Here is a 19,975-nt window from a genome sequence, read left to right as displayed (position 1 = left end):
CAAGCATGAAGTCTTTCACCTCTTCCTATACACCGTTAACATAGTATTTATTGACAAGTGAAGAGTAAAGTTAATATTTATTTAAATATAATACAGTTTAGCAGTTATTTTACAAAACAGGTAGGATATGCACTTGCTACTAAATAATGTACATGAAAAATGTGCTCCTAATCTTCTCAATTCCCCTCCTTAGAGATGAACACTGACAGTTTCTTATGTGTATTCCAGGGAGAATATGCCTCTAACATCATGTATATTCATTTAAAAAATAGTTTACAGAATACTATAATCTGTTCATACCTTGCTTCTGTATTTCATTGGAACATATAGCTGCTCCTCTCTTAAATGCCTAAAAATATATCATATTGTAAAGGCTCTTCTGTTGTGCTGGGCTGTGTTGTACTTAGTCACTCAGTCGTGTCTGACTCTTTGCGACCTGTTGGACTGTAGCCCACCAGGTTCCTCTGTCTGTGGGAGGAATATTTAGATCAAAGACGTGCCCTTTCAATTCCTCTGGGAAACTGAGTAGGATAATGAAGTAGATGCCCATTCTGTTATCTGGCCCTCCTCCGTGTCAGAGAGGTACCTCTCTTTTAAATTTTCTCAACTGAAAATTGAAGCTGTTCTTGACTAGAGAAAAGGAGTTTTATGATAACAGTATAAATAATTAGTCTTTAGAATCACTTTGCTATCCGTGCCTTAGCTGACCTACCTCCTTACTCCGCTGTCAGGACTGTGAACCCAGATTTCTGCCTCTTAATGAGTGCCTGAGTGAGAGTCATGACAGCAGGAGTAGAAAAGGAGGGGACAGGGTCCACAGGACTTGACAACTAGATATGAGAGGTGTGGGAAGAGAAGTTAAAGATGACTTCTTGTTACCTAGTTTGAGAAGTTATGGAGATGAAAGTAATTTTACTGAACTTGAGAAGAGTTTTTGTTTTGGGAAGATGCAGAGCTCTTTTTTTCGTATTACCAGTTTGAGATGCCAGCAGAAGAGCCATGTGGAGTCACCAAACAGGCAGGTGGAAATGTGAGCTTAGATTTCTCAAAAGAGGGCAGAACTGAAGTTCAAGATTTGGGAGTCTTTGCAAAGAAGTGACAAATGATTGGCTCAGCAGACCTTGCTAGAGAAGGAAAGATGATAGAGACGTTTCAGTTTTCATTATTACAGCAGAAAATCAGCATTGTAATAAGTTCTGAAAGGCAAGTAAGCTAGTTACCTCAAATCAAAGTAGGTGTGGGTAAAATTTATAAGTAAATACTTAATGACAGTAAACTATAAAAATAGCTGCTTGATTTTTGATGGGAATAAATTCCCTGGTGGCTCAGTGGCAAAGACTCTGCTTACAGTGCAGAAGATGCAGAGATGTCGGTTTGATCCCTGAGTTGGGAAGATCCCCTGGAAAGAGAAATGGCAACCCACTCCAGTATCCTTGCCTGAAAAATCCCATGGACAGAGGAGCCTGGTGGGCTACAGTCCTTGGAGTCAGAAAAGAGTTGGACGCGACTGAGCGACTAAACAACAGCAACTGCTCTATGTTCAAAATATTGTTCTACACGTATAATTTTGAGCAAACAAGCATTCAGAGTATTTAGGGTCTTATGAATTCTAAGTTTGATTGAGTATAATCAGATTTATTTCTTCAGGTAGAAATCCCATGGCTTGTTTTACCAGGATTAGGATTTATGTAAATAATTTATAAATATAAAAGAATACAAAATACTGTTATGAAAGAGATTTTGAAGTAACTTCTGTCCATCTCAATTTTAGGTCCAGAGTGTCAATTCTTGTCATAGCTGTGCTTGTGGCAATTCTAATTCCTGGGACAAAGCAGATGAAGATGATATTAAACTTGTTAATATCCCTGTGACGACTCCTGAGAACTTATATTTGATGGGTAGGAATAACATAATAAAGGTTTAAGATACTGTACTCACATGTAATGTGAAAATGAAGAATGATGAATTGTTCTAAGGGAAGCAACTGTAATTCTAAAATGTTCTCATATCTGTTGACTCCAGTCTACATAACATAACATGTTGTATTAGTTTTCTGAGGCTGCTATAGAAACTACCATTTGGTGGCTTAAAATGATAGAAAGAAACTCTTTTGGAGTTCTGGATGCCTGAAGTCTGAAATCATTATCATGGGACTGAAATCAAGGTGTCTTTTGGGCCATGTTCCCTGTAGAGTCTTGGGGGAGAATTCAATTGGTGCCTCTTGCAGCTTCTGGTGCCACTTTAGGCTTGTGGCCACATGACTCCAACCCTTGCCTTCCTCTTCATTGTGTGTTTCAGATCTCCCTCTGCTTCTGTTATAAGGATGGTTATGATTGGATCTAGAGCCCATCAGATAATCTAGGGTAATCTCCCTATGTTAAGATTGTTAATCACACCCACAAAGACTGTTTTTTCTTATATGGTAACATTTACAAGTTCCAGAGACTAGGAACCATCTTTGGGTGGTCATTATTCAGTCTGTTACACTCACCTAACCTCATCTGTTGACTTCTATCTAATGAATCTATCAAAATGCACTGAAAGTAGCCTTTTATCTAGCTATCATTTGTATTCTTCCTATATCTAGAAAGGATTTTACATAGAAAGAGGCCTGTGTTTACAGCTAGAACATAAGAATGTCTAGAAAGTTTCACTGGAGCCCAGGAAGAGGACCAGAGTCCTTAATACTGAATCAGACTCAAATACTTTTTCAAATCCTTGCCTGTGTTCCTCTGTACTCTATTTCAGGCTATATTCCTTTTAAGGGAAATGCATGCTAACTAAAAAATAAAACCAAAAAAGTCTTGTGGTCGTAGCCAGTGAGCAGTAATGGGGTGATGAGTTGGCAGAAGGACTGTATGCCTTCTCCTCACTATAGAGTCAATCGTTAAAGATGCTGTCATCTGCTGTGGTGTTACACTGGGAACTCCTGCCCTTGGGGATGGATGTAAGTGTAGGTCTTCTGCTACCTTTTCTGAAGTCTTCCAAGGATTAAGCTCACTGTGCTTCTAGATTTAACTATGCCTAGTAAACCTACTTTGGCCACTTCGTAGGAATATTGAGAGAGTTGAAGAGAAATAGAGCAAAGCTAGAGAAGCTGTAGGGAGTCTCAATGTCATAGAATTAGGATTTGGTAGGAAATACTGTTTCAGAGAGGCCTGGCGTGCTGCAATTCATGGGATCGCAAAGAGTCGGACACGACTGAGCGACTGAACTCTGAACTCAACTGTTTCAATTCTATTACATAATTGCTGATATGTGACAGTTGGGCCATGTTCTGCAGTGAGGTGAGACACAGTACTTCCTGAGAGGCACCTTTTCTCTTTGGGCAACTCTGGCGTTAAATAATTCTTCCTTATATTTAGCCAAAATAATCGGAGGGGCAGAGAGGGGATGGAGTGAGAAAAGGATGAAGGAATGAGAATTACATAGCTTAGAAAAAGGAAGTCTTTTAAGTGTATAAATTTTTTTAGAAGGAAGATCCAGGCAATGATTCTTTGCTGCAGAAAATGAAACAAAGGAAAAGCCTACATTTCATTTACAGAACATTTTATTTGTTTAGAGTAGTAGATTCTCTAGATAACCGAAGAAATGATTTTTGAGGACAGGTGTTCTGTTAACTGCTGGAGAAGGGAATGGCAACCCACTCCAGTATTCTTGCCTGGAGAATCCTTGTGTACAGAGGAACCTGGCGAACTGCAGTCCATGGGGTCGAAAGAGTCAGACACGACTGAATGATTAACACACATTCTCTTAACTACCATATCTTAAAAACATCTTGAGAATGACTTGGCCAGATTCTTAAGCCACTTTTAAAGATCTTTTACTTTTATATGTCTAGAGAAATTGAGCTTTTGAAATATTTTGGTTTTGTTTGAAGTACATAATTTTTTTGGTAAGCTTTTTTTTTTTTTTTTTGAAAAAATTTGAAGAAAAAGAGGCACATAATCACTTATTTCTCCCACAAAAGCTTTCTGTAAGCAGGGATATGAAATTCCTACTTGGGTTGTAACCTTTTATGGGTTCTTCTTGTTTATTTTTAACTCTGGTCCAGCACTTTATCCATCCAAGTCAGGAAGTTGGTGTCATAGTGGATTAAGACACCTTTTGATGGAAAAAAGATAGAAAAGACATTATTCTAGACTTCTTTGCTATTATTTTTCTTCTTAGCTTTGTTTTCTTCTGAAAGCTTCTTATAAACATTATAGTTTCTTCTCAACTAGTTTTTCTATTTGCCTATCAGTTTTTAATTTGGAGGGATATTTTGAAAGATAGTTCTGTGACTATAAAAATTAGCTGTTATTGTTGGGACTTTTGATGAATTCATGATATTGTTTTAGAAAAATTCCAATCACTGTATGCATTTGACTTAGTTATTAAAAAGGAAAAACACATCAGTCATTTCTCCCTTATTGTTGGTTGACTGGAATTGTAGACCTGGAATGTATTAGGATATTAAAATTCTACTAAGAAGGACTTACTGGTGGTCTAGTGGTTAAGACTCTACACTTCCACTGCAGGGGGTGTGAGTTTGATCCCTGGTCGAGGAATTAAGATCCCATAAGCTGCGTGGCATGGCCAAAAAAATAAATAAAATTGTTCTCTTCTTAATTTTTAGGTATGGAATTGTTTGAAGAGGCATTGCGTCGATGGGAACAAGCTCTAACCTTTCGAAATAGACAGGCTGAAGATGAAGCCTGTGGTTCCATTAAATTGGGTGCAGGAGATGCCATTGCAGAAGAAAGTGTAGATGTAAGGGTGACTTATTTGGGAGTGGTCTTCATAATATTGGAAAAATTTAACTATTTTTAATGTTGATTCAGTGTACTTGATTTCTGTGGCATTTAACAGAACTTTTTATTTTTTTCTCCTTTGGGATTTGTGTAGGGATATTTCTCACTGTGCTCTTCCCTCTTCCTGTTCAGTTAGCTGTTAAATCTCAAATTTGCAATTCATCATTTCATGATTTTCCAAGAATATATAGAATTAAGCAGATACGATTTCTGAAGGAATTTTTTAACGTCTGGTTTGTGCTTTTGGTTGAATTAAGTGCCATTATATTCATATAGTCATGTAGAGCTAGACTGTTATTTATTGATCATCATCTAGGCTAGTGATTTTCAAAGTTGAGCATGCATCACAAGCCTCTGAAAGGTTTATTAAAAAACAGATTTGGGGCCCCCACCTCCAGAGTTTCTAATTCACTTCTAATTTGTATTTCTAACAAGTTCCCAGGTAATACTGATGCTCCTGATTAGGGACCTTACTTTGAGAACCCCTGATCAAGTCCAACTCGATTATACAGAGTATGAAATGGAGATGATTCTATGTGAGGCACAGCCAGAACCCAGGCCCCCTAACTTCTATCGCAGTATTCTCACCACCCAACCTGTAGTTTTTTAAATAATATTCCTCACTTTTCTTTCATTTAAAAGTGGAAAATGTGTAGAATTTTAACATTAACATCTAATACTTGCTGTGTGTATGTGTTCTCTCCTTGTAGGATATTATTAGTACTGAATTTATCCATAAACTTGAATCTCTGCTGCAGAGAGCATATCGTCTCCAAGAGGAGTTTGAAGCTACACTGGGGGCATCTGATCCTAATTCCCTTGTTAATGATTCTGGTAAGGTGGTTATTTTATGTGGTTTTTATGGAATGTGTCATTTTATTCTTTTATATTCTTGAAATCATTTGCTAAAGTGTATTAATATGGTTACTACTTTTTAGAAAATAGCCAAGAGATAAACAGTTCTATCATATTTATTGGTTTTTCTCCTTTCAGTTTAACTTTGCAAGTGAACTTACTGATACAAATTCAAGTACTTACCATAGATATGATTGTAACATTATTTTAAAATTACACTCCAAGTGAAAGAATCTCAGTTAAAGTGCTGGAGGGTGGAAAAAAATAATAATATGAGAGAGAGACATGCTACCACAGAAATGGTTGTGTAGCTCATGACTTACATTTAAAGTATTTTAAGTAATTCTATTTCTTGTCCCTGTTTCAGTTGCAGGCTGCATTTTGATGTAAGTAGTCGATACATACATTATCATATTACCATTACCTTTGTTTCCTACTTTAAAGAGAAAAGAACTTTGAAGAGACTTCTTAAGTGAAGTCTTCCAAGGAGGAATGATTAAAACTGCTTCTGGGAGTAGTCATTAGGATTCTGGGCTTTCACTGGGATGGCCCAGGTTCAGTCCTGGTCAGGGAACTGAAAGCTGCCCAGCGCAGCTTAAAAAAAAGAGAGAGAGAGACAGAGAGAGAAAAAAAATTGCTTCCTTGACTTACTGTCTTAAAAAATTTTTCATTAGACTTGAGTGTTTTTTAATAGTTTCTCTGCTCTTGGCATAGGTATAAGATTTTGACATATAGAGATTACAGGCCAGAAAAAAAAATAGATAATATTCATGTCAACAAATAGAATTTGTCAGAGCTTTCTTTATATATATATATAGATATATATTTATACAATTTCTTTTGTAACTTATTAGAATGGTATTTGTGATGATAAGTTGGAAAAAGAACCAAGAGAAGGATTTTTAAAAGAAGTCAGATGTAAAAGTGGGAATGGAACAACTAGAAAAGATAGCAAAGTGGTTAAGCAGCAAACAAAGCCACAGAGAAAAAGAAGTAGGAAAAAATTATAAATGTGAGGAAGGGGGCCTGAGACTATTCACGTTTTATTTTAGGAAAGTTGTATTTGCCCTCACTATTCTATCTTCTGCTTGCAGTTTCTGTCTGACCTCATGATAAGGATCAGGTAGATGTGTTGTTGTATACTTATTAGTCTGCTAACATGCACCTCAGATTTTGTTCTGTTTGGCATGCCCAGAGTTTCTTTTTTCTATTGATCATAGCGGTTGGTGGAATCCATCTCTCATTTCTTCAGGTTATCAGTTTTAAAAGGTTTTTGAGGTACTGCTCAGAGGGTCTGTGTTGGGTTTACATTACATCTGGACAAGAAGACCTCTAGGCAGATGGCTTGATTTCTGGGGCTTCAAGTTGTTTCTGAAGAATTGTTGTCGATTTGGAACTCTAAATGGGTAGGATTTCTAGAGTGGGACCCATAATCAACCCATCCATTCGTTTAGCTTAGGTTTGTAATAAGTTCCTGACCCCACCCATGTCTTAACTTGAGCTGTCAATGACTATTTGGCTGGCTGGCTTTTCCTTTTCTCTGCAGCGTAACAGTGCCTTGGCCTGTTATTGTCCTGGAGACTCCAGTTGACATGATGCTGTTATATTTTGTTCCTTCTTGGGAATTATTTGAATATTTTGTTATTGCAAGTTTCCATTTTGGAACTTCTGGATTGAAAGAGATGAATCTATGGCCAGAACTCCAGTAAGGGTGTTATTCTGTTATATCTGTTATTTGCTATTAATCAGGATTGCTCAGAAGTCATTTAACTGTCCTTGTCCCCTAAATCCAAATTCATTTTTCACATTTAATATATATTAATGAGAGGCAACTTATTAATAGTCATAAATAAAGAGAGGTTAACAAATGCCTTCAGAGGCTCAGCGGTGAACTTAAACCAAGTATGACTTCAGTGAGTACATTATCATTTTGGAATTTGCTTTGTCTTATTTGATAAAAATTAATTTTTTTTTTCTTGCTAAGAATTTGATAGGTTTTCAAAGTTGGAAGATTTTTGTTAGCAGCAGTCATCTAATTCATCTCCTTTCTCCTGAACTTAATATTTAACAATTACCATTGTTTGCATGTCATGTTCTAGGCTCTTTGCTACAGCCCATAGTTCCTTTTCTGGGTCAGGCACAATTCTGAGTAAAAACCATCTCATTTAGTCCTCACAACAGCTTTTATGAGGTAATTATAGTTATCATCCTCATTTTTCAGATGGGGAGAGAGGTACACAGGTATTAAGTCACTTCCCCAGAGTTACACAGCGATAAAGTGACAGAGCTTAGACTTGGACCCAGACAGCTGACTCTGGAGTCCAAAATCCACCATGCTGAATTGTCTCACCACTTAGAAGACAGGTGTGTTCTTTGGATTGGAAGACTGACTATGAACTCTTTGTGGCATAGTTCCCTGTAAGAAATGTTGTTTTGAAGCTTGTGGTCTGGAATCGCCACAGCTGCTGAAGTAAGGAACCTTATTTCTGGTAGTGGTATCATTTATTTCGTGTGGATCCTCCTTTCCTAGAAATTGATTTCTTCCTCCATATCTACCTGGGTATCTGCAGTTAACTCATGTGTCTTTCCTCCTCTCTTAGGCTCTCAAGGCAATCTAGGGAGATTTCACACATTTTATAGAGGGAAGTTGTCAAGGTTTAATCCAGGAACTAATGGAGTGAACTACTCTATCTAACTGAGGGAATAGGGGGAGAGGGCCCAACTGTGCCAACTGAATTTAGTGTATTGCTTTAATAAGGTACTCTAATGGATTACCTTTTGGCCTTCATCTGTAAAATGACTAAAAATACAGATTGTAGATTCAGACTGATGGAGTCCAAATTCTAGGTTCACCATTTATTATTTATGTGATTATATAACTTGTCTAAGCCTCAGCTTCTTCATCTGAAAAATGGGTATATCTTACTTATTTAACAAATAATTATGAGAATTAAATTATATAACAAATATTAAGTCCAGGGAACAGGGTAGCAATATTTATTGGCTTGGAGTTTGGAACTTCTCTAACACACCGAGGAAGATGGTTTTTGGCTCTAGGTTAATTGGGCTATGGTTTTTTAGGACCTGCTTGAGCCTCCATTGGCTGATTTCAAGGTATTCTTCAAAATTTCTGGTCTGGTGATACCTTTTCCATGTTTTCCAGTGATGCTGTTATTTTCTTCCTGTCTTTTTTTTTTTTTTTTGGTTGCACCATATGGCTTGACTGAATCCATACCCTTGGCAGTGCAAGTGGGGAGTTCCAATCCCTGGACCGCCAGGGATCCTACCCTTTTTAATGGGCCTTTAGAAAGGAGAAGTAGATGCTTATGCTCTGTCATACTGCACAAGAAATTCTGAACATTATAATTACAGAACCTAAGGACTATATTAGTTTTGGGGTTTTTTTTGTTTTGTTTTTAAGTTTATTTATTTTTGGCTGCTCTGGGTCTTTGGTGCTGTACGTGGGCTTCTCTAGTTGCCATGAATGGGGACTACTTTCTAGTTGTGGGGCACAGGCTTCTCATTGGGGTGGCTTCCCTTGTGGAACACGGTCTCCAGGGGGCGGGCTCCGTACTTATGGCTCACAGTGGTTAGTTGCCCTGTGGCTGTGGAATCTCCCCAGACAGGGATGGAACCCGTGTTTCCCTGTACTGGCAGGCGAATTCTTAACCCCTGGACCACCAGGGAAGTCCCTACATTAAGTAACATTGCTAATGTTGAGCTAATGATAAGCTGAAACTTAAGTTCTTTGTTGTTATTGTTAGATATGTTATTTTTAAGTCACTTCTTCCCTCATTTGTTCCTGTGTAGTTGTTTCTTTGGACCCAAGCTTTTAGATGTTATGTTTATTCTTCCTGTTCAATAGTAAATTGTCACTTCTCAAGTCATCATCCTGAATTAAGATAGATTTACATTTAGATTTGACATCCCTCTCAGCTTTCTATCACTTTCTCGTTTGTTCAGTTTGGTCCTCTTGGTCATCAAGGCTCTCATTGAAACCATTAACAAAACATGTTTAAAGGAAAACTTGTTTCCCTTTATTTACAACTTTTGACACAAAATGAGTGGATTTTCCATGCCAGGAAATTCTCCAGTTCTCTGTGGACACCAGTTGGGGTGTCCTGCAATTCCCTTCAGTCAAACACTTAAATACCCAGTGTTAGCGCAGACTCCACAGGTTACGGGCTTATCTCACAAGAGTGCCTCCCACTCATATGCCAATCGCAAAGCCAAACCTCTTGTGCTTCTGACCAGTGTTTTTTCTATAAATCACAGTTTCCCACCAATCCCTCCTTAGGCTTGATAGTTTACTCTTGATAGGATGGCTCACAGAATTTTAAGAAGCACTTTACTTTCTATTACTCATTTATTATGAAAGATATAATTAAGCAACAGTCAAGTGGAAGAGATGCATAGGGCAAGGTATGGGAAATGGGTGTAGAACTTTCATACCCTCTCCAGACACAGCATTCTCCTTGCACCTGGATATGTTCACCAACCTGGAGCTCTCTAAACTCTATCGTGTTCTTATGGAGGTTCCATTATGTAGACACAGTTGATTAAGTCATCAGCTACTGGCAATTAACTTAATTCTCTGCCTTTCTCCCTTTAGGGGTCAGGGTTGGGGTTGAAAGTTCCAATTTTCTTTCTTTTTAATCTATTATTATTATTTTTGACTGTGCTGGGTCTTCATTGCTACACAGGCTTCTCTCTAGTTGTGGTGAACGGGGGCTACTCTCTAGCTGTGATGTGTAGGCTTCTCATTGGGGTGGCTTCTCTTATGGACTGTGGGCTCTAACATAATGCAGGCTTCAGTCATTGTGGCTCCCAGGCTCGAGAGCACAGGTTTAGTAGTTGGGGCGCACAGGCTTAGTTGCTCCGCGGCATATGAGATCTTCCCAGATCAGGGTCGAACCCATGTCTCCTACATTGGCAGGCCTATTCTTTACCACTGAGCTACCAGGGAAGCCCCAAAAGTTCTAGTTTTCTAATCACAGGGTTTGTTCCCTTGGTAAACATCCCCCATCTTCCAGGAGTCACCTCATGAGCATAATCTTTGGTTATAGTTGAAAGGGACTTATGAATAGCACCTCTCTCACCCCATCACTCAGGAAATTCCAAGGGTTTTAGAAGTTTTATTGTCACATTTTTTTCATCTTGATCATAGAGAGATCTTAGAATACTTTAATATATATCATGCCAAAATATATGTATATTTATCTACTTAACTAGTAATTTAAGAAATATAAATGTATTTTTGAAAAAGAGGCAGATACCAGTTCACCGTTTTTGGCAATATTGTCAATGCTGAGATTTTTTGCAGATAGGTATTTGCCAGCAAGTATTAATGGCTGGTTTTATACTCACTTCCTACTTTTGCATTCCAGTCCCCTATAATGAAAAGGACATCTTTCTTGGGTGTTAGTTCTAGAAGGTCTTGTAGGTCTTCATAGAATCGTTCAACTTCAGCTTCTTCGGCATTACTGGTCGGGGCATAGACTTGGATTACCGTGATATTGAATGGTTTGCCTTGGAAACGAACAGAGATCATTCTATCGTTTTTGAGATTGCATCCAAGTACTGCATTTTGGACTCTTTTGTTGACCATGATGGCTACTCCATTTCTTCTAAGGGATTCTTGCCCACAGTAGTAGATATAATGGTCATCTGAGTTAAATTCACCCATTCCAGTCCATCTTAGTTCGCTGATTCCTAGAATGTCGACGTTCGCTCTTGCCATCTCCTGTTTGACCACTTCCAATTTGCCTTGATTCATGGACCTAACATTCCAGGTTCCTATGCAGTATTGCTCTTTACAGCATCGGACTTTGCATCTGTCACCAATCACATCCACAGTTGGGTATCGTTTTTGCTTTGGCTCCATCCCATCATTCTTTCTGGAGTTATTTCTCCACTGATCTCCATTAGCATATTAGGCACCTACTGACCTGGGGAGTTCATCTTTCAGTGTCCTATCTTTTTGCCTTTTCATACTGTTCATGGGGTTCTCAAGGCAAGAGTACTGAAGTGGTTTGCCATGCCCTTCTCCAGTGGACCACAATCTGTCAGACCTCTCCACCATGACCCATCCGTCTTGTGTGGCCCCACACAGCATGGCTTAGTTTCCTTGAGATAGACAAGGCTGTGGTCCGTGTGATCAGATTAGCTGCTGCTGCTGCTGCTGCTGAGTTGCGTCAGTCGTGTCCGACTCTGCGACCCCATAGACGGCAGCCCACCAGGCTCCGCTGTCCCTGGGATTCTCCAGGCAAGAACACCGGAGTGGGTTGCCATTTCCTTCTCCAGTGCATGAAAGTGAAAAGTGAAAGTGAAGTCGCTCAGTCGTGTCCAACTCTTAGCGACCCCATGGACTGCAGCCTACCAGGCTCCTCTGTCCATGGGATTTTCCAGGCAAGAGTACTCGAGTGGGGTGCCATTGCCTTCTCCGTCACATTAGCTAGTTTTCTGTAATTCTAGTTTCAGTGTGTCTGTCCTCTGATGCCCTCTCGCAACGCTTACCGTCTTACTTGGGTTTCTCTTACCTTGGGCCTTGGGTAATTCCTCTTGCTGCCGCCGGCCCCCAGCCCCTGGCCCAGCCTAGCCCCTGTCGGCCGCCGCCCCCGGCCCCCGGCCCCCGGCCCAGCCTAGGCCCTCACTGCTGATGGTGCTTGCAGCCATGAAATTAAAAGACGCTTACTCCTTGGAAGGAAGGTTATGGCCAACCTAGATAGCATATTTAAAAGCAGAGACATTACTTTGCCAACAAAAGTACGTCTAGTCAAGGCTATGGTTTTTCAGGTGGTCATGTATGGATGTGAGAGTTGGACGGTTAAGAAAGCTGAGCACCGAAGAATTGATGCTTTTGAACTGTGGTGTTGGAGAAGACTCTTGAGAGTCCCTTGGACTGCAAGGAGATCCAATCAATCCATCCTAAAAGAGATCAATCCTGGGTGTTCATTGGAAAGACTGATGTTGAAGCTGAAACTCCAATATTTTGGCCACCTCATGTGAAGGGTTGACTCATTGGAAAAGACCCTAATGCTGGGAAGGATTGGGGGCGGGAGGAGAAGGGGACAACAGAGGATGAGATGGTTGGATGGCATCACCGACTCGATGGACATGGGTTTGGGTAGACTCTGGGAGTTGGTGATGGACAGAGAGGCCTGGTGTGCTGCAATTCATGGGGTCGCAAAGAGTTGGACACGACTGCGCAACTGAACTGAACTGAACTGAACTTATACTCACTTGCAAATAAATAAATAAATAGTTTTAGATTTCAAAGACACATGTGTCAGATTTTATTGATACAAGAGCCTCAGCAAAACTTACTTCACTAATTTGAGAATTCAGAATATACACAGGGACTCTACTTAATTTTACACTCTCTTGTACTGCTTATAGTAAGTAGTTTTCCATGTTAACATCGTGCACAAGTTTAGAGGACACTTTAAATCCTCCCCAGCACGATCTTTTTAGTATGTTTAAAACTGTCTTAGCATTTTTCTTTTTAGATAGCAGTGTGTTTGTTGAGAGTAAATTGTTATCTTCCCATTTTAGTAGATCCAAAAAACTTTTGTCAGTATTATGAGTTAGTTTAGGTAAGTGAAGGGCTTTCTCGGTGGCTCAGCAGTAAAGAATCTACCTGCAATGCAAGAGACTCAGGTTCCATCCTTGGGTTGGGAAGATCCCCTGGAGGAGGAAATGGCAACCCACTCCAGTATTCCTGCCTGGGAAATCCCATGGACAGAGGATCTTGGCAGGCTACAGTCCATGGGGTTGCAAAATGTCATATACACCTGAGTGACTGAGCACACACAAGTAAGTGAAGCTAATAAATCTAAGAGTTAAATTTTAGAGTTTAAAAAAATGTATAGTATGATTCTAATACTGGATTGTGGTAATAGTTGCAAGACTCTATATATTTGCTAAAATTCATTGAATTGTACACTTAAAATGGGAAAGTTTTATGGTTTGTAAATTACACTTCAATTAAAACTATGTAAGATACAATATGATTCTGTTAACTAATTTTAAGTGATTTTTTTTTTGTGAATTTGAGACAGTACAAAATAGCACTATACTACAAATTTTAAGTAGTACAAATGTCAAGCAATTTGTGAATCTCTTAGTTTCAAAGCTGATGGACCTAGTGAATTACAAACCATGTTTACTTTAAGTGGTACCACTTCAGCTGGTAACAGGAATAGAGTATCATATGTCAATATCTAGAGAACCATACTGTTGTTTACATGTATGGGAACTTCTACAAATGGTTTTGATGATTATTGTGCTGTTATTTTTACTTTTATTCTTAAGTTTTTATATTCTGTTATATTGTTATTCCAAGTGGTCATTAAATGTGGTAAAGAAGCTCAAATAACTGCTGACGATCTTGCTGTTAATTTAGGACAGAGCATCCTGGAAATATTGGAACTAATGCTAAGAAAATAAAAGAGCAGAATTGAACCAGGAGCCCTTTTATTTAAAAAAATGAAAAACCTCTGGCCACTTGGCTTTAAAATCTCAAGCAGTCTAGGGCACCCCTAAGCCAAGCTATCATCTGTGTTAAAATAGAAAAGTATTTTTGATGTTTGGGAAGGAAGTGATAGTGATACAAAAAACTTTACTACAAATACTTTGTGTTTTTAAAGTATTCTTAACAACTTAACATTCTTTAGTATATGTGCTGCTCACTTTGGCAGCACATACACTAAAATTGGAACAACACAGAGAAGATTAGCATGGCCCTTGTGCAAGGATGACACACAAATTTGTGAAGCGTTCTGTGTTTTTAATAGTCAAATTAATGAAAAGAAAACAACAGTAGCTAATAAACTAATAAAAATTATGTGCTTAGTCGCTCAGTGTGTCTCTGTGGCCTCATGACCTGTAGCCCGCCAGCCTCCTGTGTGCATGGAATTTTCCAGGCAAGAATACGGACGGAATGGGTTGCCATTTCCTACTCCAGGGGATCTTCCCGACCCAGGGATCGAACCCACATCTCTTGGATCTCCTGCACTGGTAGGCAGATTCTTTACCACTGCACCACCTAGAAAGCAATCAAAGCTATAAAAGCCGCCCCCTTAAAAAAATACATCCCGAAACAGACTACGTTTCCCAGACTCCCTTGTCCTTAGGAATCTGAGTTTGGGTTTCAAAAATGAGATAGATTCTCATCAGATTTGGAAATCAAGAAGAGGCAGTGACCATCTTTCTACAAATTCTGTTTCTGATGATTGAGAATATTGTGGTTTTCCTGATAAGTATGCTATTTTATAGTAGAAAAAATTGGAGGAAATAAACCTTCACAGATGAAAAAAAAAACAGACCTTATTATAGTCATTTATTATGCTTTGAAACTATGCTTGGGAAAAGACTTACAGCACAATAGTTGTAATGTACATTGGCATCTGTTTACATTTATTCTTATAGGAACATAGCTTTGAATTAGGCAGTGTTTGAATTATGTTTTAAGGCATGAATTCCTTGTATAAAATGTAACTACCTGGTATTCTCTAATTCATCTTTTGTTGTATTGTGTACTGATATTTCCTTAACTGTTATGAATTAGTGAATCATTATTGGATATAGTTCTGTATTTGCTCTTACACAGCAAAAGTTTACTCCTGGCCTAAGCAGTCATTGTTTGTTCTTTTCTTCTTACTATTAAATAAAATGAAGATTTTAGTTCTCTAATTTAAAAAAATTTGTTTTCCTTCTTCACTTAGGAGAGACTGTTTAACATTAAACGAAAGGTGTTGAAATCACTAGAGGGCAGCACGTTTTATCTGCGAGTGGCACGCCTGTGACTCATAAATGCCATTCGGGGTTGTTCATAGCACTGGAAGTTAAATTTAGGTCACTACTCTCTGGCGTGTTTCGTATACACCTGCTACCGTAACTCATAGTGAGTCAGAGCCAGGAGGTTATGCACAGAGACTTGAAATAACATTAGTGTACGTTTCCATTTAAGTGTGAGTTCTTCCAGCTAACAGCATGTAGTTAACATTTATTTGCAGTTTCTCTTTTTCAGATAATCGTTAAATTATAATTGTTAAACTGTAATTTTGTTATTGTAATTTTTGAAGGCTCACCCAAAAATGTTTTCAGTTGTAGACAGTATAGCTTAGTAGTTCAGGACATGGGCTTTGGAGTTAAACAAACATGGATTCAAATTCCGGTCTACCACTCTTACTAGCTGTGAAACCTAAGCAGGCCTTGACCTTTCTTAGGTTCATCTCCTTCATCTGTAAGCTGGAGGACTACGTTAGCATCAGCTTCATAGAACTGTGAAGACTAAGTGAGATAACATGCATGTTGTATTTTAAAACTAGTACATGGTAAACACTTGTTGTGCATTCATATATATTCTCACATTTTTATGAGGCCTGTTCTAAGAGTGTTTAAAAAATGCGTGTTTCATCCCCATAGAGTCCACCTAATGGATCTCCCAATCATATCAGTCTGTTCTCTCAAGTGGCAAACTGAATTGTGTCCTTATCATTTCTTTGACGTTCTTTTAGTTTGAAGCATGTAAAATTTCCAGTATTTAATCCTATTTGCCCTATGAAACAAGCAATAAGATTAAATGCCATTGACTTATCACCCCTGTATATATTCTTGTCCAGTTTATACATTTGACTCTTTCTTAGCTTGTTAGAAGATCAATCTTAATAGAATATTAATCTTAAAATACAAATTTTGTGTCCTGGTTGTTCCTGTAATTATTGCACTTTTGAGGTTCAGTCATGTTGGTATAGCAGAAACAAACTCATTTCTGCTACCTGGGACTTTACATGTGGTATCTTTTCAAGATATGTGTTCCTTCTGTTACTGACAGAAATTTTGTTTCTTTGTAATTAGTTCTCTGCATGAATCTTTCTTGAATAGGCTTTTATTTTAAAAAATTCATGGTTACTGGTAGGTGATATCACATGTTCATAACTTGTTTTACATGATATTATTCCATTATATTCCAGGAAGGATTTATTTATTTATGGAAATTAATTTGACTTTTTATCATAATAATAACATAAATTTCATTTCCTGAAACAAAGTATTTAGGCCATGTTCAAAGTTATTTATTTGGGAAGGTAAAAAAGATGCCCTTTATAAATCTTTTTCTCTGTGTTAGAAAATTGCCCTCTGAAGGACAAATACTTTGTCGAAGTATTTATTCTAGATATAGCTAAGATTACTGATTTTCCTTGATTCTTGATCTTGCCATATGCAAAGGAGGAAAGCAAGAAGTGATAATGAATATACTCCTTGTCAGCACATCCAGTTATATAGTAAGTTCTGTCAATTCTACCTCCATAATATAGCTGTCATTTGTTCTCCTTTCTCTGCACCCTCATTATATTTTGCTTGGATTTAAGAATCCTCCAGTAGGGTTCCTGCCTCCCGTCTCTCCCCCCGGGAAATCTGTACCTTGTTTCTGGAGTTATCTTCTTGATGCAAAACTCTCATCTTGTCACTCCTAGGTTCTTAGATCACTTTTCTGATTCTATTTGTTTTACTGTTTCCCATATATTCCAGCCAGACTATTATCTTCCAAAACTGAAATTCTTCTCTAAGATTGTAGTTTTATAATCAACTCCAGGTTTTTAGTAAATTTTCCATATATTTTTCTTTTTTGCTGATGCTCTTCCTTTGCATAATTCAGCATGCTCTGAATCATTTTTTTCTGTCTATTATGGAATTGGTTAGAAGCTGACTTTTTAAAATGTATATTATTACTCTGTTTTTTATTTTAAGCATTTGGATAACTAGTGGCCTCAATACCATTCATTGAATGATGTGTTCTGTTCTTACTGATTTGAAATACACCCTCTCATATGTAAAGTTGTTTTGTATGTGTGTCTTCTCTGGACTCTCTTGTTTTGTTCTGTTTATCTGTTTCTGCATTGGTTTCTAGTATCTTAATTACTATAGTCTTATAAAGTTTTATAATGAGTCTGGATACCTGGTAGGGTGAGTCAATTCACTGTGCTTTTTTAGAACTGCTTTGGCTATTCTTAAGACCTTTGCTTTTCCCTGTGAAGTTTAGGACAGCTTGTCAAGCTTCATGAAAACGCCTCTTGGGATTTTGGTTATGTTAGGTCAACTTCATAAGCTGATCTAATATTATGAAAAATTTACATCTTCGTAATATTAATGTTTCCATCTACAAACATAATATGGCTCTTTATTTACTTAAATCTTGTATGTCTTTCATAATTTTTTATGGTTTCTCCATACAGGTCTTACATATCTTTATTCCTAGGTCTCTTATAGTTTTGTTATAATTGTACATGGTACATTTTCTGAATTTATTTTCTAATTTTTTATTACTGGTATCCAAAATATTGTTGATATTTACATTTGAGTATTATCAGCAACCCTTATTAACTCTTATTAGTTCCGCCACCAGTAATTTATCATAGGTTCTTTTGGAATTTTTATCTAGACTGCATATCTGCAAATGATAGGCTGTTTATTTTCTTTCTTTTCAACCCTTGTGCTTTTTTCCAACCTTTGTGCGTTCCTTTCTTTCTTTCTTCCAGCGATCCCCCACCCTGACCCCCTACCTTACTGCTCTGGACAGATTCTTAGAGTCTTTTTGCCTCTGAAGAGCTGTTTACTAAAGGAGGACTGTGAGTTAGCTGCCCTACTACACAGAATCAAAGACTGTGCCTCCATTGCTGTAGTCTCCCAGTTAGGTACAAGAGCATTTACGTAGGGACTGTGAAGACTGCTAAGGTGAATAACAGCTTAAAAGTCAGTTTGCAACTATTTATTTGTTTACTGTATGCTTTATGTATGATGATATGTAGATGAAATAAGGACTAAAGTGCCTGTTGTTTTCAGGTTATTTGTGGTCTGATTGGTAAAATAAGACTTACTTTTAGGAAGCAGTTAGAAAGCAATATCATTACAGACTAATATAAACCTCAGTGAGCTATTTTGTAAAACACAGAGCTTAAGCTCCCTCTACAAAGCAGAATATCCTTCTTTTATCTTTCCCACTTCCATTCTTTCCCATACTTCCCAACTGAAGTGCCCTCAGCCTGCTTAAGAGCCTAAGATAAGAACTTAAAAGTAAACAGATCTGTTTTGGGACATGTGGTTATCTTTGGTTATCTGCTGCTGTTTTTACTGAATATCTCTGAAATTTATTTGGAGACTCAATATATCATGAGTATCAGATATCTATAGTACTGTCTTCTGCATGATTGTATTTTTTTCCTTTCATTTCAGCTCAATTCAGTCTCTCAGTTGTGTCTGACTCTTTGCAACCCCATGGACTGCAGCACGCCAGGCCTCCCTGTCCATCACCAACTCCCAGAGTTTACTCAAACTCATGTCCATTGAGTCGGTGATGCCATCCAACCATCTCATCCTCTGTCGTCCCCTTCTTCTCCCGCCTTCAGTCTTTCCCAGCATCAGGGTCTTTTCCAATGAGTCAGTTCTTCGAATTAGGTGGCTGAAGTATTGGAGTTTCAGCTTCAGCATCAGTCCTTCCAGTAATTTTGTAAGTTTTATGACATGGTTGTAGGGACTTGCCTGGCAGTCCAGTGGTTAAGACTTTGCACTTCTACAGCAGCGTACCCAGGTTTCATCTCCGGTTGGGAAGCAAGATGCACTGTGTGGCCAAAAAAAACCAAAAAGTGGCTGAAAATGGGTAGTAGATTCACAAATATTTGTTTCAGTATTTTCATTCAAAATATTATACACACCTATGCCATGTATAGTTTTTGTACATATCAAATATTGTATAATAAAAGTACATATATCTATTGTATTAAACAGAAATTTATGTTCTTTGAATTATTTTGGAAAAAAATTAGACTTTAGTTGATCACAACAACTAATGAGAGATTGGTAGACTATGGGATTAAAACCTGATGCCAGTTCAGTTCAGATCAGTTCAGTCGCTCAGTCGTGTCCAACTCTTTGCGACCCCCATGAACCGCAGCACGCCAGGCCTCCCTGTCCATCACCAACTCCCTGAGTCCACCCAAACCCATGTGCATCCAGTCGATGATGCCATCCAGCCATCTCATCCTCTGTCGTCCCCTTCTCCTCCTGCCCTCAATCTTTCCCAGCATCAGGGAATGGTTTATATTTTAGGAGACTTTTCTTACGTTCATATCATGCAGGGTGTACACCATTACATGGTTTGTTAGTTTGTTTCTGTAACAGTGCATTCAGGAAGTAAGGTTATTTTTTACTCACTTTGGTTAGACTATTAGGGCAGGACCAAAATGCTGAATTTAATACGAATGTAAAAATAAACCTGATTAATGACAGATGAAGCTTGTTTACAGTTTCTTGGGCACATTATTTAG

At 38.1% G+C, this 19,975-nt stretch overlaps 1 protein-coding gene and 1 non-coding gene across 3 annotated transcripts in view; both read left to right on the top strand.

Moving 5' to 3' along the window:
• MIGA1 (mitoguardin 1) overlaps positions 1-19,975 on the top strand; it is a 77,952-nt gene that overhangs the window by 20,047 nt on the left and 37,930 nt on the right. For both annotated transcript variants that reach the window (XM_081491826.1, XM_081491827.1), the window contains 3 exons: positions 1,772-1,898; positions 4,619-4,752; positions 5,504-5,627. In XM_081491826.1, the coding sequence (XP_081347952.1) occupies positions 1,772-1,898; positions 4,619-4,752; positions 5,504-5,627 (385 nt within the window). The remainder of the gene's footprint in view (positions 1-1,771; positions 1,899-4,618; positions 4,753-5,503; positions 5,628-19,975) is intronic.
• LOC145508036 (U6 spliceosomal RNA) lies at positions 14,329-14,438 on the top strand. The gene has a single exon (XR_014055306.1). It is a non-coding gene; the product is annotated as a U6 spliceosomal RNA (small nuclear RNA).

Source organism: Giraffa tippelskirchi, chromosome 5 (genome assembly GCF_054371585.1).
Source record: "Giraffa tippelskirchi isolate mGirTip1 chromosome 5, T2T-mGirTip1v1.2.pri, whole genome shotgun sequence".
In the NCBI taxonomy this organism is placed as follows: Eukaryota; Metazoa; Chordata; class Mammalia; order Artiodactyla; family Giraffidae; genus Giraffa; species Giraffa tippelskirchi.
This window is presented reverse-complemented; position numbering and strand designations above follow the sequence as displayed.